At 46.5% G+C, this 24,864-nt stretch overlaps 5 protein-coding genes across 9 annotated transcripts; 1 reads left to right on the top strand and 4 right to left on the bottom strand.

Moving 5' to 3' along the window:
- Positions 1–435: 435 nt before the first annotated feature.
- Positions 436–2,204, bottom strand: LOC101769748 (phosphoserine aminotransferase 1, chloroplastic-like). Its single transcript, XM_012843161.3, is given in 2 exon segments — positions 436–1,806; positions 1,809–2,204. Coding segments are annotated over 2 exon segments (1,269 nt in total). The 5' UTR covers positions 2,050–2,204; the 3' UTR covers positions 436–778.
- A 908-nt stretch (positions 2,205–3,112) lies between these two features.
- On the bottom strand, positions 3,113–9,451 carry LOC101770158 (protein RRP6-like 1). 2 transcript variants are annotated; one of them, XM_012843054.2, is made up of 14 exons: positions 8,564–9,450; positions 7,713–7,868; positions 6,874–7,032; positions 6,713–6,796; positions 6,503–6,582; positions 6,356–6,406; positions 6,128–6,227; positions 5,724–5,806; positions 5,582–5,627; positions 5,129–5,216; positions 4,869–5,038; positions 4,453–4,740; positions 4,279–4,374; positions 3,113–3,897 (listed from the first exon to the last, which is right to left on the bottom strand). In XM_012843054.2, the coding sequence occupies exons 1-14, from the start codon at positions 8,927–8,929 to the stop codon at positions 3,472–3,474; spliced, it is 2,193 nt and encodes a 730-aa protein (XP_012698508.1). In that variant the 5' UTR covers positions 8,930–9,450; the 3' UTR covers positions 3,113–3,471. The 2 variants fall into 2 exon arrangements, with proteins under 2 accessions (XP_012698508.1, XP_004985636.1); XM_004985579.2 differs by having other exon boundaries at positions 5,582–5,806; positions 8,564–9,451.
- Positions 9,452–10,138: 687 nt separating this feature from the next.
- Positions 10,139–14,009, bottom strand: LOC101786997. Its single transcript, XM_004987112.2, has 10 exons — positions 13,854–14,009; positions 12,905–13,139; positions 12,721–12,828; positions 12,476–12,645; positions 12,249–12,382; positions 11,932–12,106; positions 11,286–11,841; positions 11,085–11,197; positions 10,719–10,962; positions 10,139–10,557 (listed from the first exon to the last, which is right to left on the bottom strand). Exons 1-10 carry the CDS (start codon positions 14,006–14,008, stop codon positions 10,339–10,341), a joined length of 2,109 nt encoding a protein of 702 aa, XP_004987169.1. The 5' UTR covers position 14,009; the 3' UTR covers positions 10,139–10,338.
- A 4,471-nt stretch (positions 14,010–18,480) lies between these two features.
- LOC101771092 (inactive protein RESTRICTED TEV MOVEMENT 2) lies at positions 18,481–19,587 on the top strand. The gene is made up of 2 exons (XM_004985581.2): positions 18,481–18,632; positions 18,763–19,587. The coding sequence occupies exons 1-2, from the start codon at positions 18,530–18,532 to the stop codon at positions 19,410–19,412; spliced, it is 753 nt and encodes a 250-aa protein (XP_004985638.1). The 5' UTR covers positions 18,481–18,529; the 3' UTR covers positions 19,413–19,587.
- Positions 19,588–19,974: 387 nt separating this feature from the next.
- LOC101771483 (FH protein interacting protein FIP2) lies at positions 19,975–23,778 on the bottom strand. Of its 4 annotated transcripts, none has more exons than XM_012848737.2 (11): positions 23,614–23,778; positions 23,415–23,524; positions 23,190–23,324; positions 22,942–23,094; positions 22,686–22,769; positions 22,420–22,463; positions 22,217–22,290; positions 21,929–21,987; positions 21,457–21,516; positions 20,700–20,780; positions 19,975–20,513 (listed from the first exon to the last, which is right to left on the bottom strand). In XM_012848737.2, the coding sequence occupies exons 1-11, from the start codon at positions 23,660–23,662 to the stop codon at positions 20,460–20,462; spliced, it is 903 nt and encodes a 300-aa protein (XP_012704191.1). In that variant the 5' UTR covers positions 23,663–23,778; the 3' UTR covers positions 19,975–20,459. The 4 variants fall into 4 exon arrangements, with proteins under 4 accessions (XP_012704191.1, XP_012704190.1, XP_012704189.1 ...); XM_012848736.2 differs by having other exon boundaries at positions 22,217–22,293; XM_012848735.2 differs by having other exon boundaries at positions 22,217–22,293; positions 22,420–22,466.
- Positions 23,779–24,864: the final 1,086 nt, after the last annotated feature.

Here is a 24,864-nt window from a genome sequence, read left to right on the forward strand (position 1 = left end):
CTGCTGTCCCAATTTAAACTGATAATAAAGGTCAAAAACATAATTGTGTCATTTAGAATTACCAACAGCTTGTACTTTTCCTTTGCGCTATGGCGTGCAATGTTTACCAAACGAGCAATTTGAAATTGTGCCACACTACACACCTGTTTTTGGTATCAGCTTAGTGAATGAATCAGTAAGACAGCAGCGAAGATACTTCATCACCAAACTCTGGAGTGCTCACTGGTTACCAACCTTAAATGGATCCTTCTCAAGGCAGTGTAGTCTGTGCTTAGTCATCAACATAGACCAACCTATCTGAAAGCAACGGCAATGGATACATACACCCGATCTACAGATTTTCCACCAGAATCTTAGTAAAGTAGAGATGATAGTAAGTATCAGAAAGCTTGTCTTTAAAGATGATTAGCAAAGAAACCAGCATAATTTGCTTCATTTGAGAGGCAAAAACCAACCAGACTTTGAATTATTAGTGTTTTATAAGCTCTGAGAAGTCTGAATCATACAGCAGCATCACCTGCTCTCGAGACAACTGACCATCTACCTTATTAATTATTCCCAGCAAAACACATTCCAACAACAATGGTGGCCATGGTAATGAAATCCCATGAGCACCAAAAAGTGAAAAGAAATATTGCAAAATAGTTACTACGGCACTAATACTACAGGCGGATCACAAATGCGCAAAGCAGCTCTTGCAAAGAGCTCACTTATGTTATGAAGAACAAAACATCCTGCTAAATTGTAGCAATACCAAATGATCATAAGCACAAGCCAATCAAGGGTTCCTAGCTTGGAAATCCTTCATGAAGGCGACAAGCTTCTCCACGCCGGCGAGCGGCATGGCATTGTAGATGGATGCGCGCACGCCACCAACTGACCTGTGTCCCTTGAGCTGAACCATGCCCTCCTTGGCTGCCTCAGCGATGAATTGCTTCTCAAAATCTGGCCCCTTGGCCAGAGTGAAGGGCACGTTCATCAGCGACCGCACTGACTTCTCCACTGGGCAGATGTAGTACCCGCCGCTGGCGTCAATGGTGTCATACAGGATGCCCGCCTTGTGGGCGTTCTTCTTCTCGACCTCCGCGAGGCCGCCCTGGGCGAGCAGGTCCTCGAAGACGAGACCGCAGATGTAGATGGCGAAGCAGGGCGGGGTGTTGTAGAGCGAGGCGTTGTCGGCGTGCGTCTTGAAGTCGAGCATGACCGGCGTGATGGGCTGCGCGTTGCCGATGAGGTCCTTGCGCACGATGGCGATGGTGACGCCCGAGGGGCCGACGTTCTTCTGCGCGCCGGCGTAGATGACGCCGAAGCGGGAGACGTCGACGGGCTTGGAGCAAAAGTTGGAGGACATGTCGGCGACGAGGATGCCGGACTTGTTCTGCGGCACCGGGTAGTCCTTGAACTCGACGCCGTGGATGGTCTCGTTGGAGCAGATGTGGAGGAACCTTGCCTCCGGGTTCTGCTTGATGGCGTCGAAGGGCGGGAGGGCGGTGTACTTGCCGTCCTTGCCGGACCAGGCGACGGAGGCGGCGGAGAACTTCTTGGCCTCCTTGAAGGCCTTGTCGCTCCAGGAGCCCGAGACGACGAAGTCGGCGGGGTCGGTGGGGCCGGCGCAGAGGTTGAGGGGCACGGCGGCGAACTGCGTGGTGGCGCCGCCCTGGAGGAAGAGCACGGCGTGGGTGTCGGGCACGGCGAGGAGCGCGCGGAGGTCGGCCTCGGCCTTCTTGATGGCGGCGTCGAACTCCTTCCCGCGGTGGCTCATCTCCATGATGCTCATCCCGGAGCCGTGGTAGTTGACGAGCTCCGCTGCGCCCGCTCGAGGACGTTGAGCGGGAGCGTCGCCGGGCCCGCCGCGAAGTTGTAGACGCCCCGGTCCCCGGCCCCGGCGACGGGGGAGGACGCCGACGGCGCCGCCACCGCCGCGCAGGAGATCTTGGCGGCTCGCGCGGGGAGGCGCAGGGAGGAGGCGGAGGAGGCCCTCGGCGCGGCCGGGGTCGTGGGGCGCTGGAGGAGGAGGGAGTGCGGCGTGGTGGCGGCGGCGGCGGCCATCGTGGGGAGGGGAGGAGACGAGGGTTTTGGGTTCGGGCTGGTTGGGGCGGAATGGGGAAAGGGGACGGGGAGATCTATAGGGAGTCGCGGGGAGGCGTCAGAATCGGGGGTTGGTGGCTTGGTGCCGGCGGAGGTGAGTGATGAAGCGAAGCGTGGGTTTGGTTGGTGCCCCGCTCGGCAGTGCCGATGGGCCTGACCTGCAAGGCTGCAAATTTGGAGCAGATGCGGATCTCTGCCCGTCTGGTCCACGTTTGGAAATCCGACCGGCTCACTCCACTTCCATCCATGCGTGGCAAACTTGAGAGGTTCTTGCACATCACCGCATGTGTCTAGTGACTAGTGAGCTGTTGGTGTTGTCACAATTGGGAAGAACAAAGCTAGCAGCCAGCCGATCTGGTGGTTCTTGTGACGACAGTCTCGAGCGTGTACGAACTTTCTTCTCGTCGCTCGTTTTCCATGCGCGGCAGGGTTCTTGTTCCCTTGCGGAATGGAGCATATTTTTAGAGCGCCTTGTTGGAACAGGCGTTGCTGTGTGCAGAAAACGTGGTGCGCTGCTCGGAGGGACTCCTCGAAGTCGATTTGGTTACTACGGACTTGCAAACGAAAACGACGGCACGCCGAGCAGTGGGAAGGGAATGAGATCCCTAGAAGTGGAGGGGACGGGTGTGTCCACGTCCACGTGCAAGTGATCCGGGCGAGTCAGAGTGACCATGTTCATGTTGCAAACCTGGAGCGGATTTCCGCCTCTTTTTTGTCAAAGTTGTACTGCAATCTATTGGATCTGGTTGATCTCCATCTAATGACTTGCTTTTAGTTATGGCACATTGTTTGCCACAATGGGCACCGAAGAAATGATCTGCCTCTTAGACACGAGTATCTGGATTCTGGCGAGCATGCACATTGCACAACTAAACCGCATCAGGCACGAGATTACTTTTGCACGCCAATATAGCCACAACTTGTACAGACACCGATATGAAAGCAGCACTAAATAATGCCGCACTTAAAAACAAATCAAGAGAAAAACATGACAGCACAAAACGAAAGAAGTAGCACAAGGAAAAATGACAGAACAAAGCTGTTTCTTCCAAAGTCTTCTGTATTCAGGTGCTACACTATACCAGTTTTACAGTATACCACTTTGTGCAATGCCAGTATTCACAAGTGAACCACAACACATGTTTGTCTGTCCGGTAACCCGTTACATGAGCCAATGAGATGGCACTTCTCATACCTGCATCTACCGTCAATGTTGGGATTCTCACCTATGAGTTAGTCGAATGCCAAAAATTCAGGGAGGCATTCAGAGGGCTAAGTAAAACAGCCCAAGTTTTTGTTCTCTACAGACAATTTCTGCACAAGGATGGATGATCAATGCTGGGCGACCATATTTTCCTTTACTTCTGTTATACATCTGAGCAGCTACTGGTATGGTCTATCATATCTGTTACTAGAAGGCGGGTAAGATTGCCGTCTCATCGGATTCTGGAAATTTCCTTCCTTATTTCTACCAGGAAGTAGTCCTGTTCCTGTACTTTGGCTTATTGATTGAAAGGTGGGCTCAAAACCAGACAGGTAGCTGGACATCTGCATGCCTTCAGGTTCATAATGGTTCCCTACAACTTCAGTGCTATATCCTGGAAGCTGTGGGTAGTAAGTAGCGTTGCTCAGCTGCATCGCTTCATTCATCTGAGTTGATTGAATCCAAACATTGTCACTGTGCATTCCAGTATTTGGATAAAATGATTCCGTGGGGCCAATAGCAGCTGAATGTTTCACCCCATCAGAGAACTGCTGGAAAGGAAGGACAGAAGATCTAAAGTTCTCCACATTGCTCCCACCCTGAAACTGAACAGCAAGACACAAAATCTAATCATAAAACATGGTATGGTCATGAAAATCAATAAACAAAATGTCAAGGCCAAATGTACCAAGAATTTATATAGTAGTGTAAAGTGTAAACGAAGTTGCAAACCCAACAGCAAAGACACATTGTAAGAATACTCAAGCTAACCTATAGCAAAGATTTTTTTTCAAAACTAAAAAAAAATGTAGAGTAATAAACAAAAAAGAACAATAACATTAATAGTTGACGAACTAAACCAAGTATAAAATTGTATGCAACTCTTCAACATTTCACAAAAGAAAAGTAGATTGATACACAGAAATCGTGTATTAAGAATGAATGGTGTAATATTCTCATTGCTCAGAGGAACAGTTTGCCTGTACCTGCTCCTTAGAAAACCCTCCAAAAATTTCTGTCTGTCTTCCAGGTTCTGAATTTCCTAAAGCTCCTAAAGTGGGTCTCTTCAGTTCTTGAGTAGCCTGAGAAACATACACAATGCAGCAATATAAGTGCAGAATAATAATAAAAACCATACAGCTGTTTGATATATTTCTTACCTGCTGATATCTATTATTGCTCAGGACATCCTTATTAATTGGTCTGGTAAGGCCTGACAAGGTCTTGAAGTTCTTAGTTGATGTGGTTCGAGTATTGTCGTCTAGGTGGATGCTGTCGATCATGGCTGTTTCATTCATAAAACCAGCCCCACTGCCAGAAGCAACACTGACATTTGCAGTTGATGAAGGAGCCACAGAAGACTGATCAGCTGTACCAATATTACTCTTATCACTGTCAACATCCAAAAGAGTTGTTTCATCACTGGCCTGAACACTTTTCAGTGCCAACTGCACAAGATAAGATATTAGTTACAAAAGAGATCATTAAGCACCAGTGCTAAAACTCAGCACAGTCTTAAAAGCATTCAGAGCAAATGAATGGAAAACTGAATCCACAGAAGTTCAGCCTAACAAACCTGTTCTGACCGTTCCTTCTTTAGTTGCTCAGCTATTCCTTCAAATGCATAAGAATATTCAAGCGCATTCCAAACAGTGTAAGCAATTTCGTCGAGACTGCGCTCAACAAATGGATATTTCGATTTTACTATTCTTTTTAAATGCCCAGTATCTGTAGGCATCTGCTTTGCTTTGAATCCAAAAAATAGGAGCAATAAAAGAGTTAGCAAAGTTACACATCTAGCTTTGCACCATAACAATCAAAATAAATTAGCAATACCTATCTCAATTAAAGCCTTATTTGGCAATACATAGCCAGTGCTCTCATCTTCTTGACGAGCTAAACGATCTCTCCACCCATGCAAAGCCTGAGACAGGGGGGAGAAGAATAAACAGGGGTTGCTCTTTATACTTACACTTTGATAGAAGAAACCGCATATAATATAATCTTACATACATAAACAAAATGAATAATTTTGGGTCAGTGGAGCAAATTCGTTGACTTGTTATTTACAAAAATGATGTCTTAATTGTGGCTTCACTAAAGTCAAAACATCCAAAAGTTATCAAATCTAGCAAAAAAAATTCTGAACAAAATTATCAGTAGTCCATAGCAAGATTTGGATTCTAACAGCCACAAATCCATTTCTAGGGAAAAGCCATGTTGCATGCTAGGCTTGTTCAAGGCAGAATAATCATGCGATAATGTATAAAGTATGCTCTTAGTTCTTACAGCAACAACAGCCAGCTGTTTTGAATTCAGTTCGTGTTCCTGCAACCTGTAATAATATACTTCGATTAACCAGATAGGTACACAAAATATACTTCTGTGCACTTTAGAACGAGTGGATAAACCGAGGAAGCAGCATTCAAACCCATATATGTGGAGATAGGATGTATCTGTCAGCAGCTCCTTTTCATAGAACTGTAAGCAAATTTCATTACTGCGCTTATGAACCTGCAGTAACCAGAACTCTCATAAAAACCTAAAAACTACAAATCAGCACATGCAATTTGATACATATGTGAGTCCAAATAACAATGATTCAATTCAGGGATCATTGTAACAAAGAGATAGCAATTTTTTTTAATAGGATGGCAGAAGGATCAAAAAAATTTATCTGTCATGCAGTTCCAAATTCAATGAAAGAATCAAAGAAAAGGTTTCTTTTAGGAATCTACAGTGCTACATTTAAGGTTCATTCAAAGAGGTAGACAATTCCAAACTGTGCACTCATATGACCTCAGCATATAAGATGGGGACCCAAACAAAGTTTACCTCTAGAAGAAGATCATTTTCAGGTGTCGACTCCCTTTGTAGTCTCTGTTTCATTAAGTCGTATATGTACAGCAGGTAGTGTGTATCTTCTCTAGCATACCTGGATAGCAGTAACATCAGTTGCATATAATTGACGACAAGTAGCAATAACAAAAAAGAGTAGACCAAAGTAATCAACACCAAACACAACAGAAAAGAAACCCATTATAGAGTTTATATGCACATTACTTGATCATTTCATCAGGAAGTGGCCTCGACCTCCAGTCTGCATTTTGATATCTACAAGAAAAAGGTATCCTTTAATCAGAAAATTTCCATTGTAGATTCAAGGGAAGTCAGAGTGTATCTTTATAAATTTATTGGGTAGAGTCATACTCCTTCTTTGCTGTCACTCCACAAAAGCGAAGCAATAGGTATTCTAGGCTGTTTCTCTCCATCTGTAAGACCCTCGAAGCCTGATTAAGTTTGGAAAGAAAGACCAAGCTTCAGTCCATTAAACATTAAAATGAGTGTTTCGAGGAGAATACAGAAGAAGCAAAGTGCATGGCCTTTTCATGGGATTATTGGTCCTTGTTTAAAAATTACCTGTCCTGTGTCAAAAAGATTGCATATGTAAATGTGGAAATCCCGTTGGAGCCACATTATATCACGATCCGCACCATGCATTACCTATTTCACGAAGAACAAATTAGCAACCAGAAATCTGAGTGCGTATAGACAGAAACTACTGATGAGTTCTTCAAAACCTTTCTCTTGGTTGGATCTTTAAAAGGTTCTTGCAAGTAGAGACCAATGTATATGCGAAGCTTAAGAGTGTCCACAATAAAGTCTTCTGTTCTGGTTGAAATCTGCATCAAGCAGGTCAAACCTTGAAATGACCTATATTGATTGTGCTCCAAATCCACCTGAAATGAAATAAAATCAGGTAAAAATTTGTTAACATCGTGAAGGCCTTAGAAGTAGTTCTATTTCATGCCAGATGGTCTAGAACATAAGGGGCGCACAATAAGAAGAAAGAAAAGATGGAACATGAGCTTGTTCCCATATCCTCCTACAGCATGTAATTCATCGTAGGAAGCCAGGTTAGTGTTGTCAAACAAGGAAGAAGGGGGAAAAATGTAAAAGCAACAATCCATCATAGAGAAGAAACCTCCTACCAAAAAGTCATACAGAGGAACCAAGAATACTGTTTTCATTTGAATTTCAAAACAGAATGATATAACCTCTCGTATTTGACCCTAATATGATCCATATGATACGCACTTTTGACCCAATGGTTCCAGTATAAGACCGTCAAGTTCAATGTGCATTCCGCGACCACTAACATATAGCAATAACGAGGGCCATGCTTAACTTAAAATAGTTCGCTGAGAACTACTATAATGACTAATGTGCACAAAATAAACTCTGCAAGGACAAATGTCCAGGGAAGCATGCTAACAGTTTTTCAGATAGAAATGCATGCAAAGTAGAACAAAATACTTGCAACCTCAAATTTTAGTACTCAGTACAACATAAGTGGCAGGTAAGTATGACATAGATTCATTTGGAATTTATAAACACAAAATCGATTACAAATGCTTACAGCAAACTCAGTTACACTCTTCAGCTTTTTAGCTAATTCCATCAAGCCTTTGTGATCCTCAACCAGCGTAAATGGTGTATCCTCTAAATCAGCTGGCTTCAATGGTTCACTCTCAGGAACATTTCTGTCAACAAACTGTTCAACAGGCAGTTTTTCCTGCAAGAAAAGAACTTAACACTTATGGTACATGGACATGTATGCAAGCAAACCATAAACACCAGACAGAGAGGAGTCCTGTGACTACTTTTGATTACTTTTGCGAGCAGCTTTCAATTGGATGGAGGGATGGTCCCGTGGTGGTCCTTTTTCCATGCAAACCATATTTTTTTTAAAAAAACTATTTCCTCAGTCCACATGCTCATTGATTACTTTTTCTCATCAAACATAAATAAATTCCGTATTCCACAATAACAAAAGTTAATATTTCAACTAATACTCAACATTTCCTCTTTTATTTATATGCATACTAATAAGGCTATCTCCCCAAGTGCAATTGTTAATTTAGCTCAAACAACGTGGACCGGACTATTTGGGTATTTGTACTCATTCCATGTTTCGCATTTTGGACAAGGCCCAAACCCAACCTAAACTCACCAAGTGATGGAACAGGGACCGCGGTATTTCATCCAAGAGGTGTTTGGTCAAGAGTCAAGACTCAACTCCAGCTCAAAAAGAAAGAAAAAGGAAAAAAAAAGAATCAACTAACAAAGCAATCTAAAACAATTTTACTCATGTTTCACACATTGATCAAGGAGTTCATAGCTCATCCATTCTGAATTTCTGATTGAACACGCCAAACCATGGAAAAGTGGCAAGAAAATAGTCACTAACGGACGAAATAGAGCACTGACCAGCGGGTGAACACACCGGGTGCCGTCCTCGCTGCGCTCTAGCCAGACATGCTCGAACGGTTTGTAGTTATCCACTATGATCTTGTACACCTCCTGCGGCCGGGGGATGGTCGGATCGTGGAAGGGCACCTTCGCCTTCGTCCCCGGCGCGGGCGCGCCTCCCTTGTCCTGGGTCAACGCCCGCACCGACCCCGCACCGAGAAAGGCGCCGGAGCCAGCACTCCCGCCACCCTCCTGGCCGCTGGCCCTCTTCTTCTTCTTGTCATGCGAGACGAGCTGGAACCCGTCCCCCGCCTCCTCGGGGTCGCCGGCCTCGCGGCCCGGCGCCGCGTCCTCTCTCCCCTTCACGCCTTCGGGCCCGTCCATGGAGGAGCCGCGGCGCGCGAGCAGGTTGTCGTCGAGGTCCCCGAGCAGGCCGCGCGCATCCGCGAGCACGTTCCCGCCCCGGGACAAGCGGCGAGCTGGGGGAAGGAGCCGCGGGCGCTCGCCGCGGCGGTGCGCGCGGACGGGCGGGAGGCCGGGCAGCGCGCGGCGACGAGGACCCGGAGTCGACGGCGGAGGTGGATGTCGGGGGAGCTAGGGTTTTGGGTTGGTTGCGCCCCGCGGCGAGGGCCTCGCCGCGGGGGGTGGAATTGATTGAGGTGGGGGTACGGCCCGGACGGGGACTGGGGAACGGGGTGGGAATGGCGGGCGGGTTTCTACTGCGGGGGGCTCCTCGCTTTTATTGGCGCCGCGGCGGCGAGGAGGAGACCTCAGCGTGATGAGATGATTCCCGCCTCCGCCGCCTGCCTTGCCTGCTCAGGGAGGAGCTACTCGTGATCGTGTTCATCGGCTGTTCATGCGTCGGCGGACCGAAGCCTCGGGGTCTGGATCGGGACGGCGCATCGGCTCGGCTCAACAAATATCTCCTCATTTATTGAGAGGAGATAGCCCCTGTGATGTCAGGTCGATTTCTCGATCTCAATGCGTAAATGCCCGATCCCCAAGCATTGTGCCTCATGGCGTGCTTGGACCGTTAGGGTGCTCAAGTCACATCGAATATTCGGAATCTATTAAACCTAATTATTGTGATCCTATTAAACCTAATTAATCTATCATTAGCAAATAATTACTGTAGCATCACGTTGCCAAATCACGGATAAATTAGGTTTAATTGTCAAATCACGGATAAATTAGGTTTAATAGATTCGTCTCGCGAATTAACATCCATCTGTGCAATTAGTTTTATAATTAACTTATATTTAATAGGTCTAAGTAGAATCAAACATTTGAAAACCTATATTTAGAATATATTTAATACTTCTAAGTAGAATCAAATATTTGATGTGACACGCTAAAGTTTAACCTACGAAACAAACAAAACCCTCAGTTCAGAGGGCACGATCCACAGACAAGCAGGCATCACGATGGCTTCATTGGGTTCAGATGGGTCACTGCGTAATCTTTGGACTGAAGCGCTGTAACTGCAATGTGCCAAAGCCAGGTCCACGCATGCAAAAGGAACTACTATGATGCTTAGCTGGCTAAAGGGGACAAAGTAGACAAACACAACCGAACACATATATCCATTGCCAAAATCGTTTATTCTCGGCCCACATCTTGATGGCTTATTCCTGAACAAGAACCTGACAAAGTTCTCTTTTGCAGGTCTAACTGTTTTACAATTATACAGAAGTGCACACGATTTCCACCGTAATTCTGCAAAACATACACGAAGCTGTAGCCCGTAGCGCACGGCAACACTTGAGTTCTGGGCAGTTCCGGCAAAGCTATTTTCACAGCTCGTTCTTGTCAACTGTCCGAACCGGGACGGCAGGGATGGACTCCCACCACTCCCTCCACCGCCGGCCGCCCTGCGGGTTCGACACAGCCTTCGCGACCCTCGTGTTCGCCACGAAGCCGCCAGCCGCCAGCCCGATCAGGATGAACTTGAACGGGATCACGGCCGCCACCACCGCGGACCCGGTCAGCATCCATATCATTGTCTCTGTGTGCTGCAAAGTGCAGGCAGAACAAGCAAGGTGAAATGGTATCTAGGAGCTCCACATTTGTTTCATGACAAAAGAGAAAGCGTAGAACACAGTCAGTAGCCGAACAACCAAAATGGTAAAAGGATCAAGCAGCCACAACGGTGTATCGTCAGCTGCAATGGTACCTTTGGCGACCTCGCTAGCGCGATCGACCACAGCCTGAGGATGACCACGTTTGCCGTCTTGATGTACTCGTGCACTTTCCTCAGGCTTTGCTGTGCTTCCACTATGCTCTCCATTGTAGTCTTGTCCGATGAAGTGTCGATGATCACTTCCGAGCATATCTTGCCGATCTTTCTTTGCCTAGCCCAAACCATCACGCCAACTGCCAGTATCAGGGATGCGGCTAACATATAATTGAACCACTCACTGCATCAGGAAAAATAACCACATCACATTTCCTGTTACATTTTCCGATTCCAATGTATGATGTATCCAGACACATGGCCACTGGCCAGGATGATCAGCTTTAGTGGTGTGCGGAGCCTTACTTGTATATGGTTAGCAAAGTTACAGCAAGGACACTGCCAGTAACAAACGGTCGCTCCCACGAGATTATCTGCTGGACCAATGGACGCAATTTGCCAATGGGACCGACCAACCCCTGCATAAAAAGTAACAAGGCTAGTTTAAGAAAGCACAAGAAGAGCAATGAACATACCAAGTAAATACTATTAAGGAATTGATCATACCACCAGTACAAGAAGGCTATCAGTGATGCCTTCCTCCTGCATCCCTTCAATGGCAGCATTGGCAGCGGTGACTTCCCTGGCCTCATCTTTCGCTTGATCAATCTTGTTTTCTAGGGATGCCAGGGGCTGCTCGTGGCCACTGGAGTCTGTGTCATGATCTTTTGCTATCTCCGCACTCAAGGGTATCACATAAGAAGATTTGCTTAAACCCTTGAACACATAGGATGCACTCAATCGAGTAATGGTGGAGGTCTGTTTCAGGTTGCTCGCTAGTTGTTCAAGTACAAAATCACCTTTAGGCAGGTCGTCATACAGTGAGAACACTAGGAAGCTAGAAGGGGACGGCGGTGACATCCTTAGCATCTCTCTTGCAGCATGGAGCCTTATTACCCCCAATATAATTCTAGAGTGAACCTCCCATTTGTGAATTGGAGATTCTAGGTTGTACATTGATATAAAACGATGAATAAAGATAACTTCTCTTATCAGAGTAAGCCACATATCGCGCCTTGTTGAGCTAGTCATCTCGGGGAATTCCAAAACCAGAGGTTCTGATCTGCACAGATGAACGGTTCAGGTCTAATCGATCGGTAAGTCTAAGCTCTTTGTATGAACACCAGAAGGGTCTATGTAAGATAAAACTCACAGTGACTCAAACACAATGGCTTTGTCAAACAAAGGCACGCCAAAAGGGCCTGTTGAAGCCGTGTTAATTTGGTGTTGAATTCCAGTGTCTGAAAGATCAGCCTTAATAGCTGATTCATATGAAAATTTTCCAGAAGCCTCAAAATATAGTGCCTTGTTTGTCAGAGTCACTCGACCTAAATAACCCAAAACACCAAACATTGCAAAGATTTATGAACTAAAAATTATACGTATTTACTGATGAAGGCAGTTAATTCAGATTTACTCCAATATGAGAAATGGAATCAATCTGAATCAAGCAATGATCAGATTGATTACCTGGCCAACTACTGGTTCCAATGTGCCTCACTACCCGTTGTGTTCCTGCTGTCCCCTCCATGTGCAAAATGAATTCATCTTCAGCAAATTCAATTCCAGTTGGAGTTGGCAAATTTTGCAAGAACTTGAATGACCTAAAGAAAAGGTTTCGAAAATGTAGTGCTTAATACGTTTGACAGTTATGTCAATACAGAATATTTGACCCAATTGTGGAACAGGCAGCATACTTATCCATTTCTTTCAGGAATTTGTCATAAGCAGGATAATGCAGCCTGTTAGCTGTGGTAGCAGTGAGAGCTTCAAAAGTGAATCGAGCATTGACCACGTCACAAGCCAAAGGGAATACAGAACCAAACCACACGTATGCTTCTTCTCCAACAGTTGGCTCTTCGTTCACCTGTTAACCAATTGATGGCTTAGAACAAATTGACCATGATATACTGGTAAGCAGTAATGTCTTTGACACGCTTACAAGAAGAGGCATCATATCTGAATAGAACAATGAAGTCTCATCACCCATCACAGCTTCATTTGCTCCAAGTGGCTCCTTTCTATCTTCCCTTTCTTTTGCTACGCTCTCCTGTAATATTTAGCACGTCAGTCAGTTCAGGATTCAGCCATTTTCATGTTTGACATACATATGCTGAATTACCAACCATGGTAATCTGTTGATCCGAAGGAGTGGGGGTTTCCCAAGCTAGCATCATATCAAAAGTGAATCGACTAAGCGATCCCTCACTTATCTTTTCTCCTATATCATGAGATGTGATGATTTGCAGGGCCTGAAGACTACAAAACTCAACTAGTTTTCTTGAGTAGTTGTCAACTGCAGCAGTCTTTAAGCCCAACTCGAAGTCTGCGACCAAATCATTAACACTCCTGCCCAATGTCCTGTGTGGCAGTAACATATTAGTTGCCAAAATTTTTAAGAAACAGGCATGATAAGTATATTTTTTCCGAAAGAAAAGAACGTGTTAGTTACTCCATGCTAACAAAAGGATATCTAGAGAGACATGAACACAGATAAAATATGTCAATAAATATGGTAACACAATTCAGGATGCTACACGGCTAAGGGAGGCTGGGAGCATTTCAAGGCCTTTGCCATTCAAACTCAGGATACAAAGTGTTTGCAAGTGCAATGAATTAGACTGAATGACACACCAGGAGTGTACTACGGCCAGGTCCTGCCATGGTAGGCGCGCTGCTCGCACGTCAAGAGTCTCGACCAATTTTTTCACTTGACATGGTAAATTTGTTGGAGAATTAGTAAACCAGCAAAAGGTCCAAGCTGAAAACTGATACCCCCTAACTTTCGAAGGAAACACAAATTCCATCATCCAATGGCCAAATGCTGAAACATATGTGGAAATTGACCCAGTGGCCGCATTTTTGCAGTTGGCATGTCATTCCATCGTCCAATTGACATTCAGGCAAAATAAACGAGATTGGCTTGAGACAACGGGAAAATACAACTTCTGAACTTGCGAGTGATGTGGTTTGCTATGATCGAAGACTGCACTTCCACTAACCGACCATGCTCTTTTAATCAAGACAAGCGACAGAGTAACGAACAGAAATGAGATGATGAACAGGCGCACGCACAGGGAACATTGCCGGAGCACGTGGTTGGCGATGGAGGAGAGGTGCTTCCGCCCGCCGCCGCCGCCCGCCTTGTTCCCCGTGCCGGCACCCGCCGCCGGCGCGGCCCCTCCAGCTTCGGCCGCCGACTTCTCCCGGCTCTCGACACCCATGTCCATGGCTGCGGCGTGGGCGCACTGGATGCGTCTGCGGAGAAGTCGTCCATCGGGGTCTGTGCGTGCGCCTATTTGTTGGTGCGCCACGGCCGTGCATGAGCACATGCAGCCCGCCACCTCGCCCCGTCTTCCGCCGCACGCGTCCCCTGCGCCCGCCGGCCACGTCCTTCTTCCACCACTCTCGGTTCCTCGTGGGCCCATGGAACCAGTAGAGCGGCAGCCGCTGTCACCGGCCCGGCCCACCCTAAGTTATCCGGGCCGTGGGTGTCGGTATGGGCTTAGTGGGCTGACTGAAGTCGGCTCTACACGCGTTGGCTGACCGCTGCTATAGAGAGAGCAGCCGCCTCCGACTTGCTTCTGACTTCTGAGTTTCCGACCCAACCACCACCGTGCCTCGTGCGCGCCGACGAGCCGCCGACCTCGAGAGATCGTCAGATCGATCCACCGATCCATGGCCGCGGCCTGCGCCGCCCCGCCGGGCGTCGACACCGACTCCCGCCTCCCGCCCTGGATCATCCTTGACGACGAGGCGTACGTCGAAGACCGCGAGAACGCGACCACTACGGCCGTGGGCAAGACGAGTGTAGAGCAGAGAGATGCGGCTGGTACACGGCGTCCATGATGTCCTTGGATACGGAGGTGTACAGCCAGGAGACGATGCAGGAGTCAATCTGCGCCCATTCGACGTCGTCACGCATGAGGACGGCATCGATGGTGCCGTCGACGTGGTTGGTGAGGCCGAATTTCTCGAAGGCGAGCTCGAAGAAGGTGCGCCACTGGTGAAAGTGGGCGGCCTCCATCTCGAGCGTGACAGGGACGTGCGCCCTTGATGTTGATCATGGCGATCGTCGCAGCAGGGAGTGGATCAGGGACAGGGACAGCAAAGGGGTTGGTGTAGATGGTGGAGGAACTGGAGGAAGAAGAGTCCGCCATGAACACGAGAAGAGAGCAGCGGAAGGTGGAGCTTAGATCGTGTTGTCTCTGGATACCATGTAGAGGAACAATTGCTGGAAAGCTCAAAGTCTTTACTGCATCATGGGGTTCATATACATGAGGCTCAAGGCCGTGCGTGTGTGACTACTGATCCTTCTAGGAGTACATGCAGAAGCCGTTAGACTATGCCGTTGGGCTATGCCGTTGATGAGATCCTAGACCAGGTCGTTTACAACGAGCTCAGGGCTACGCGTCAAGGTCTCCTTCTTCGCCGCCGACCCGCCGCGCCTCTCCCACTTCTGCCTCCACTACCCCGGCGTGAATATTAAATCCGATTTGCGAGGTAGGCCGTGCGTCCTCCAGACGGTGGACAACCTCGCCCTCATCAGCATCGCCTCCAGCTGCGACTCCAACCCCGAGTACTTCTTCTACAGGGCTGCGGGGCGTGGGCGGCGGCCGTCGATTGAACCTATCCCGGAGATCCACTCCTACCTCCAATGGTGTCTCGTGGTCTCCGTCGGATTCCAGCCGTGCGGCGGCGACGGCTATGTGGTTGCCGCTCTCGTTATCGATATGTCTCCGGTTCCGGTCCGAGCGACCGCGAACTCCATGTCTTCCGGTCCGAGCGGGGCACATGGACGAAGACCACGCACTAATCAAGGTAGAAAAGGTGATCGCCATGGGAGCTGGCAAGCTTGGCTTTGTCGATCTCTTGAAGGGAATTCTGGTCGCGAGGTGCTCAGCGACAACCCAACCGGCCGCTTTGTCCCGTTGCCCAAGTTGCTCCCCGCCCACCAGGGCGACGTCAACGGCGAGCTGTGCCCGGCACGGCCGTTCCGCGACGTCGCCATCTACGCCGACAGCCTGATCAAGTGCGTCGAGGAGGAACCTTTGGCACGACGCACAATCCACAAGATACCTCGGGTCACGAAAAGACGCATAGTCCCTGAGAAATTACCTGAAGATGTATCAAAAACAGATGAACTCCAAGACTCAGACTTGATGCCTGATCCAGTGGACGTAGAAGAGGTGGACATGGAAGAGGAGGAAACCTACCAGTACCTCGGTTGGAGGGTCATCGCATGGAGCAGGACGCTTTCTTCCACCTGTTGGCGCAAGGAGTGCTTGATCCATGTAGATGACATTGTTGCCGACAACAACCCGACGCATGCTGCTTTGCTGGGTGAGCTTGGAGGCAGCGGAGCTCCTAGTTTGACATTGAAGGACCTGCGCATAAGTTACCCCTCACTGAGCATAGATGATAACAACGCGCTTTACCTCACCGCCAAGGTGAAACCATCGAGGGATCAGGAGGAGATGTGTGTGATAAAGGTTGACATGGGGAAGAAGACACTGGAAGAAATTTCTCCAGTTCTCACCGAAAGACAGCGTTACCGTCCAAACTACATTTCCTGTGCCTTGCCCAAATATTTGAATACAGATTCAGGTAACTAATGGGTTTGCTACTCTCGTGTATTGATCGTTGAAACATAGGATTTGTTGTTCTGTTTTGTGTATTTCAATTGCTAGGCCAGTAACATTTTGGTTCAATCCCAAACTTCAAGAATCTGAGCATCTTCTCCCATCTTTTTTTCTCGAACATGCAGAATTCTCCCATCTTTTTGAATTGGTATCATAAATGTGCCTTTTAATGGTGTGCTAAATATGGGCTTGCATTCAAACATTGATAGTTGGTAATCGCACAGTTGATTTGCTATGATGTTGTTTATGTCCAAACTACAAAGTTAGTGCTGCTGATGTTAATGTTTGTTTTCAACCACTGACCAGATGTAACTCAGATTGGTGGGCAGAATGCTGATTCCTGCCCGGCCTCTTCTGCTCTCCAGGTATTTTCTGACACCCTAAGGTCCATTGCTTCCTCTTCGTGCAATAACTAACACTGTTAGCATTTGCACTCAACCCAGGAAAGTGGCAACCTGATCCGAGCCAGCAACTACTATCCACCTAGTACGCGGTACTATGGTGATTACTGTTCCCCCTATAACCCCAGCCTCACGCACATGCTTTGGCAACCGCGGCTACTACCAAATGCGGCCACGACCACCAACAGTATTATGGCAGCGGCCACCACCACAATCAGGTAATCAAAATATTGGTGAAGATTGAGCTATAGCACTGCTATTGTTTTTTGAGCAGCAACAAACTCTTCGTGCAAGATACTAAATACTAAAAGCTTTATTTTATTGATTTTCAAAAAAGAAGTGCACCATAAAATGGTATCTCAAACATGCATGATCCAATTTCAATGTGTGTGAAGATCTTTATATTATTAATATTGTTTGATCTGATACTTAGTTACTATTGCTTCGATCAGTAGATGCGATTCAAGAATATGAGTGCAATAATGCCTTGCCTGCTTTTAATCTGCATTTTACACTTCAAGGTGCTATTTGGAAATAAAATTCTAAGATATTGCTGTGATCAGATTCTAGCTTGGATATGTTTACTTCTCATCATTCATAGAGCAATCCTCCTCTTCCCTAAATCCTAGGTATTACCACTAGTCCACTACCATAGTTGGTAATGGCATTGTTAAATTTGTTAGGATGTCATTTGTGTCCAAACTCCAAAGTTAGTTCTGCTGATGTTAATGTTTTTTTCTCTTCAACCGTTGACTAGGTGGAACTCAGATTGGTGGGCAGAATGCTGATTCCTGCTCGGCCTCTTCTACTCTCCAGGTACTTCTTTTAAGCTCTAATGTCCATTGTTTCCTCTTCGCGCAATAAGATCTTAAGCATTTGTTGTGGACCCAGGAAAGTGGCAACTAGGTGGTTCGAGTTGGCACCTATAGTCCACCTTTACCATACTACTGTGGCGACCTGATCCAAGCCAGCAACTACCGTCCATCTACGCAATACTATGGTGGTTACTGTTGTCCCCCTTTGACCCCAGCCTCACGCCCATGCTTTGGCAACTACCAGTTGCGGCCACCCCCGCCACCACAATCAAGTAATCAGGACATTGGCAAAGATTGAACATAGCACTGCTATTGTTTTTTTAGCAGCAACAAACTCTTCGTGCAAGATGTTAAAGATTGAATCTTGATGCTATTAATTTCCAAAAATGAAGTGCACCATTCTGCCATGGTCTCTTGTCCATGCATGATCCAACTTCAATGCGTGTAAAGTTTTTTTTTTGCTTCAGTAGATGCAAAATTCAAGAATCTGAATGTATTACTGAGTGTAATACTTCGTTCCATTCAAGACCCATGACAATCAGCAAAAATACCAGAGTGCTAAGGCAACTTCAGGGCGTGTCAGTAAACGAAGATCAGTGTCGGTGTCCAGCTGAAAACCTAGTTTATTCCTTGTGGTCTCGTGGAAGACGGATGCACACTGGCAGAGGCAAGGAAAAGGTATCGCCGAGGGATCTGCCGGAGGCAACCGCGCCCAAACTTGTTTGCAAATAAATGCCTTCCCCTGAAGCAATTCCTCCTCCCATGCTGCACTCTTCCGTGTTCCTCGCTTCACCCCAGTATATAGGTGCACACGAACAATAGCTTCTGGTAGCCTCAATCCAGCTCTGTCCCTCCGTCTGAATTGTTCTGAAACCATATCAGAGCCAAGACCCATGGCCGCCGCAGCGCCGCGCACGTACGCTGACTTCGAGCCGCCGCACAGCCTGCAGGAGGAGCCCGGCCAGTTGGCCCTCCGCGTCGACCTCTCCGCTGAAGGCATGTGAACGCGCGCACACTACTAGAGCATGTTCATGGAGTTCATGTATCCGTGATCGACTCATCATCCGTCTAGAGAAGATGTTACATTCTTACAATAGTTAGCGTGTGCGTGCACGCACGATTGCAGGGTTCAAGAAGGAGCAGATCAGGGTGCAGATCGACAACTTCGGCACGCTGCGGATATCCGGCGAGCGCCCCCTCGGCGCCGACGGCAGCCGGTGGAGGCGCTTCGGCAAGGAGTTCCAGGTCCCCGACACCTGCGACGCCGCCGCCATCCGCGCCAGGCTCGACAAGGAAGGCGTCCTCCTCATCACCATGCCGAAACTGTCCGCGACGGCTGCGCCGCCGGCGCCGGCCGAGGAGCCGGCGGCGCCAGGCGCGAACACGGGTGCCGCCGCCGCCGCCGCTGGCCGGGACCACGAACCTGCAGGTCACGCTCATGCCAGTGCATCCCAAGCGGGTACTGCTGCTGCCGAAGCTGAAGAAGAGAAGGGCCACAAGGAGGAGGACGACACCAGGGCAGCGGCCATGGACCGTCCAGGCGGCCAACAAGACGAGCAGCACCCAAGCAGCGACGACGCCGCTGCGGCAACCGCACCTCCCGCTAGCCAGCCGGCGGCGTACGGCTTCGCCAAGGACGGCAGGAAGATGCTACTGGCGATCTTCGCCGTGATGCTGGCCCTGGTTGCCGCCGGCCTGTTCGCGAGGTACACGATGGATCCATCGGCTGAGACGCCGTCGTCAGGCAACCACATTGTCAGTCTCTCGGATAGCTGATCGTGGCGCAACAGTGAAAAATTACTCTTAGTACGCGTACGCCTGAACAATGTGCAAACGTGGTGGTTGCATACCGTATAGTTTATACGTTCCATCACTGTACATATATGTGTGATGACTGCGTATTGTTACACAAAAGAAAAAAAACAGAGAGTTCAGTTCAAAGCTTGGAAAACACCTGTGAAATGGGATTACTTAGTACTCCCTCCATCCCAAATTATAAGTCGCTTTGACTTTTTTGGTACATCCACTTTGCTATGCATCTAGACATATTGTTATATCTATATACATAGCAAAGTGAATGTATCAAAAAAGTCAAAACGACTTATAATTTGGGATGGAGGGAGTATTCAGTACATACAAATATCTGAGACAAACGCAAAGGCCATTTCCGTGCTCGTTGGTCGTGAAGCAATCCCTTGCTCCTCAGACCACGACAGGCATAACACCACTCACACTGCGATCATCCTACAAAATTATATGAATCTTGCCGCGGCAACAAGGATGCCAAGCAAGCTAAGGTAGACTCTCTTCGAGATGACATGGTAATTGACACCAAACAGAATGGAATTTGCTCCCAGCAGAACACGAAATCAGGTAATTTCGTCCACAATAACCAGGAAATGTGCAACCTTTGCGATTGAAGAAACAGCAGTTTCTTCTACACTGATGGCCTGATTTCAATTACAGCTACTTTTACTGCATTTCACTGAGGGCTTGTTTGATACACCCATTCCCCACGTGGATTGGAGTGGACCCGTAAAAAAAATATCCTTCAATCCACAAGAGGAATGGTTCATCCAAACTTGCCCTCAATGGTTGCTAGATCTCAGACCATAGGGCAGTGTACAGCTAAAAGCGGATACAACAAATAAACATTGATCAAATCGTTTTCTTTTGATGTGCCTGTGTCCTAAATTTCCACCAGCAAAGACCCGAACAGCAGGCTCCATCCTGCTGCACGCAAGCTACCGCCTCCAATAAAATTATACAGTATACACAATATGAAGCTGCACAGTCGACTGTAGATGGTCTTCTCTTGTTGCATCACCTGATAGCTCCAAGTAGATTTGCACCCCCAAGTTTAGCACCAGTTAGAAGCTGTTGACCAAAGTAAACATAGTTAGGACTGAAGCTTAGACATTGGTTTGTTTGGTACCATGAGATGTGTAGCAACTACTTGTGCAGAACATGAAGTAAACAGAAGTGCCCAAGATCCTTTGGCTTTGTAATCAAGGAAAAAAAGGGGGGGAAAACTAGAGAATGGAACCACGAGCAAAAACATACAGTGTCACGCAAATCAACTTCTCGCAAGTAAGCTCGCTGAAGATTTGCACCTTGCAAGTTTGTTCCAGACAACTTAGCACCCTGAAAATCAGAACGAGCTTCACATGTGGTTCTGATTGATATAAGGTTAGGCACCAGAAAATGGCTGGTGTTAATATTCAATAGTCTGGGCAAGACTGCAGGTTTCAGTAAAAATATATATATTCAATTGCATCACAGCTTAACAAGGATCAATACAGTTTTGCTTATGCAAATTGTCATATACTTGGATATGGCGGGAAAGATATGTTTATGTCAGAATTACTATCAGTTGATATGACTAGTATGCATGCCCTCTAGTTCTAAGAATTCATCAGTATTTAAACCAAAAAAGAAAAGGATCCTACTCACTGATCCTATTCCATCAAAAAGTAACATATCCACTTATCCTCATTTCAAGCTTGGGATTAATCAGATAAATAAATGTAATTAAAAATTTGGGTATTTGAGAGAAGAATTTGCTAAAAGTAAATTTTACCCCCTTGTCAGATAGCATATTCCTTCAAATCTTATTCATAAGGTTCTAAAAAGGAAGAAAAATCTAGTTTGGACCACGTGGATATATTTTACCACGCTAGAAATACGAGCCTGATAAGCTGAAGCCTTTAGCATGAGGCTTATTGATTATCACTGTCACAAAGTTAGTTCAGTTCTAACTTCTAACTAGAAAACACGTAAACATTCCCTGTAAATCATGTGACACAAATTTTTAATTTACCTTGAGATTGGCTGCTTCAAGGTTAGCTCCACTCAAGTTGGCAGACGTAAGATTAGCGGTCTGAAAATCCATTTGAATTAACAATAAGATGCACACATAATAATCAGCTTCAAAGATTTTATGGCTTCTGACTTATTAAAAACCACTCCCTATAAATCATTTATTTGCAGCAATCTAGGAAAATATATAGCATATCCCTATGAAGGGAAAACAAACAGGCATGTCTCCTACATGTGATTTGGTAAGCACTGAATTCTGCTGCCACATTTTGGATGCGACAAGCCGACAACATATAGCTGGGATGAACTATAGATGTCTAAACACCAGCGGCACTAGTATTAACATCCAACGACAAGATCAAATACAGAGATAGACTATGATTATTCTACAGTTCATGATTTTTTTACATTGAACATAATGTATTTGAACGGCAACTCAATGTGTTGAGTTTCATGCACTATAGTTTGCATACCTGTAAATGGGCAGAATGAAGATCTGTTTCAATGAAGCTACAACGTGTTAAGCATGCATCTGCAAAATAATCAGAGCATACGACATTTTTATCATCATTTGCTATCAAAACTTAAGAAAGATGATTGCTTTATAGCGACTCTGTGATGGATCTTTCAAGAATACAGAAATATAAAGCTGCATACCCAGTTGTATAGGCATAGTACAGACTACAGGCAAAGATCAACACCAATGCCACAGTAGTTATGAACCAAGAAATGAAGGAACATATCAATGTTAGCATCGTTACCTTGCAGGTTCGCACTTCGAAGGTTTGCTCCATCCAGAATAGAATCTTGAAGGTTTGCTCCAACAAACTCACACCTGCTACTCCGAAGTGGGTGAACAGAACGAATGCCAAATTGCACAAAAGGGAAATTGAATGAGAAGGGGGGAAATTTACTCTTACAGCCTATTGAAAAAGACTACAAGTAGCTTGTTGGAGTGTCTTACTCACGCAAAATTGCGTTTTGGAAAGATGAAGATGAAGCTTCCACCTGCTGATAGGAATAATAGAATATAGACGAGAGGTATTATCAGTAAAATGTTTCATTTTTATAGCAGTAATCTTAGACAAGAACTTAACTAAGAAAAAATATTTTTTAAAAAATTAACATCTAATGCAGTCACAGATGAACTAAATAAGCATAGTTGCTATGGCCGCTACTGCTAAGCAGCTGATTAATAACAATAAAAAGATTTTATTGTGATTGATTTACCCCGAACTTTGCTTTGTAAAGGTTAGCACATGAAAAATCAGTGTTCTTAATGCATGCATAACTGAAGTCCACCTCTGACAAGTCCTGTAGAGCATAAAAAGGAAAGCAAATTTTTTAGAGTGCAAGTTGTAATAAACCAAAAAAGCTGTACAGAAATCAGAGTATGCACAGGCTAAACAACAGCTCGAATGCTAAAGAAACAATAGTCAGTAACGCCAGCAGAAAACAACAGAAGCAAGTCTCTCAAAGATCTTACAAGCTTAGACAGATCAAGGCCAGATAGATTCACACCACGGAACCTGACTCTCTGAGCCTGGATGCATTTTATCACGTCCTTCCGTGTCAATTCAGCCTCTGAACTGTCGACTTTCTTCCAACCGAGCCTCTCATTTATGTAATCAGCTAGGCCCTGGAGCAGAAACTATTGCCTTATGAACACCAATTGAATCAAATATCAATCTTTAAAGGAGACAAGACAGAATCGAGCATTTTTTTTTCTTTTACAAGCAACTGGTAGTACTCTGCCTCGCGCAGCAGCTGTTGGTACTCGGACTCAGACAGCACGGGAATGGCACCGTCCCTGAGCCAGTTGAGTACGTGCCGGAAATGCTTACCGTCCCTGTCCACGAACACCGTCCCCTGCACACAATGACACAAACCACTCGACTGATCCTCTGAAGCTGCACAAGAATCAGCAGCAACAAGAGACCTTCGGAATCCGGACCGTACCGTGGTGGGGTGGTGCGGGAGCGTGTGCCGGCCGCTGAACATGGCGGCGAGCATGGAATCGGGCTCCCGCTGCGTCAGCGTCTCCACCGTCGTTGCGTACTTCTTGCCCCCTGCATCATCATGGTAAACGAAATAAGACTGCAATCCGCCCCCGAACGGCAAGGGGGGCAGTGGATCGGGGAAGGGGGAAGGGACAGACCTATGTTGAGGAGGACAGAGGAGGAGGAGGAGGACTCCGGCGACTGCATCGCCGCGTACCCTGGTTTCGGCACCGGTGGCGTGGAAGGCGGAAAGCGTCGGATTGCGGAGGGGGGATCGGGGATTCTGGTTGGGGCGTTTCCTTCGTCTACCTGCCGCTCCGCTCCGGCTGGGTTTTACTTTTTCTTTCCCTCGTTTCTTTTCTTTTATTTTCTTTGAAAAAGGTATATAAATTCTATAAGTCAACTTTAAATTAGTATAGTTTGCACTAACACTACGAAAGTGGCGCCATTAATTTTTTTTAAAAAAGTTAACTCTCCAACCATCTACTTTTCCCAAATTAAATCATTTCAAAATTTGGTAATAATACAACCGTAGTGTGAGGAGTACTGTGTTGTAAGTTAAACGACTTCTCGATTTGTGTTGTATAAACACAGACGAACCTGAAAAGTATTTTTTATTTTTATTTATTTTATTACAGTGATCTTACTGAGAATCTGAGTAAAATAAAATGGTACCAAGATGAAAATTTCATCTCGTACGGCTCACCTTCTTTGGCTCGCAAGGGTGACATGAGATAGCCTTCTTTTTTCAGCATCTATTTCAGAAGAAATGGTACATTCCAAATAGGCCAAAGGTCGGTGGTCTATGATCAAATTTTTAAGCTTCATGCCGGCCACACAATAATCAAAGGTTGGATCACTCTTTGACCCGCTCTAGGTAGCGGTGACAATTATTCAGTGCCCAAACTATAGCTGAGAACTTAGAAGACCACCATTTTTAGGCGACGGCAATGCATAAGCTTGAAGAGTTAAGGTCTATGGAGTCCATACCCAATGCATATAGCGACTTAGCGAGAATGAACAACGCAGCACATGACTAACTTACGCATCATCCATGAATTAGCATATCAGCAATTAAGCATGGCAGGTTTCCGAAGGGAACAAGCTAGGGAGAGGCGATCAAGGGATACGTTAGCGAGGCGCTAGTGGTAACTTCGTGAGGATTTGCTGGCTCAATCTTTCGGAGGTGCTCATAGGGGTAAGGTTGCGTGCGTGTATTCGTAGAGGCGAGTGTACGTACGTGTATGTGAGCGTCTGCACCCGTACCGCGTGATTCGAAAAAAAATACGCCAAGCATGGTTTCTTCGCCTCACCTAGCCTCGCCAGGCAAGGCCGAGGAAGCAAGGGAAAATCTTGCTTTTATCACAAGCGTCGAGGTAGTAAGTAAAGGATCCAAACCTCATAAACTG

This window comes from Setaria italica, chromosome IX, assembly GCF_000263155.2.
Source record: "Setaria italica strain Yugu1 chromosome IX, Setaria_italica_v2.0, whole genome shotgun sequence".
In the NCBI taxonomy this organism is placed as follows: Eukaryota; Viridiplantae; Streptophyta; class Magnoliopsida; order Poales; family Poaceae; genus Setaria; species Setaria italica.

Excerpts from the sequence above, each read along its gene's own strand:
- LOC101771092 (XM_004985581.2), top strand. The coding sequence starts at position 18,530 with ATGGCCGCCGCAGCGCCGCGCACGTACGCTGACTTCGAGCCGCCGCAC. Across the intron at positions 18,633-18,762 it reads CGTCGACCTCTCCGCTGAAG|GGTTCAAGAAGGAGCAGATC; the intron begins GCATGTGAACGC and ends GCACGATTGCAG.
- LOC101770158 (XM_004985579.2), bottom strand. The coding sequence starts at position 8,929 with ATGGACGGGCCCGAAGGCGTGAAGGGGAGAGAGGACGCGGCGCCGGGC. Across the intron at positions 5,807-6,127 it reads AAAATGATCTTCTTCTAGAG|GTTCATAAGCGCAGTAATGA; the intron begins GTAAACTTTGTT and ends TGGTTACTGCAG. Across the intron at positions 5,217-5,581 it reads AACAGCTGGCTGTTGTTGCT|GCTTTGCATGGGTGGAGAGA; the intron begins GTAAGAACTAAG and ends CCCCTGTCTCAG.
- LOC101786997 (XM_004987112.2), bottom strand. The coding sequence starts at position 14,008 with ATGGACATGGGTGTCGAGAGCCGGGAGAAGTCGGCGGCCGAAGCTGGA. Across the intron at positions 13,140-13,853 it reads GTGCTCCGGCAATGTTCCCT|GACATTGGGCAGGAGTGTTA; the intron begins GTGCGTGCGCCT and ends ACTGCCACACAG. Across the intron at positions 12,646-12,720 it reads CAGATATGATGCCTCTTCTT|GTGAACGAAGAGCCAACTGT; the intron begins GTAAGCGTGTCA and ends ATTGGTTAACAG.
- LOC101771483 (XM_012848735.2), bottom strand. The coding sequence starts at position 23,662 with ATGCAGTCGCCGGAGTCCTCCTCCTCCTCCTCTGTCCTCCTCAACATA. Across the intron at positions 22,467-22,685 it reads TTTACAAAGCAAAGTTCGGG|CAGGTGGAAGCTTCATCTTC; the intron begins GTAAATCAATCA and ends TATTCCTATCAG. Across the intron at positions 21,517-21,928 it reads TTCATTCTGCCCATTTACAG|ACCGCTAATCTTACGTCTGC; the intron begins GTATGCAAACTA and ends ATGGATTTTCAG.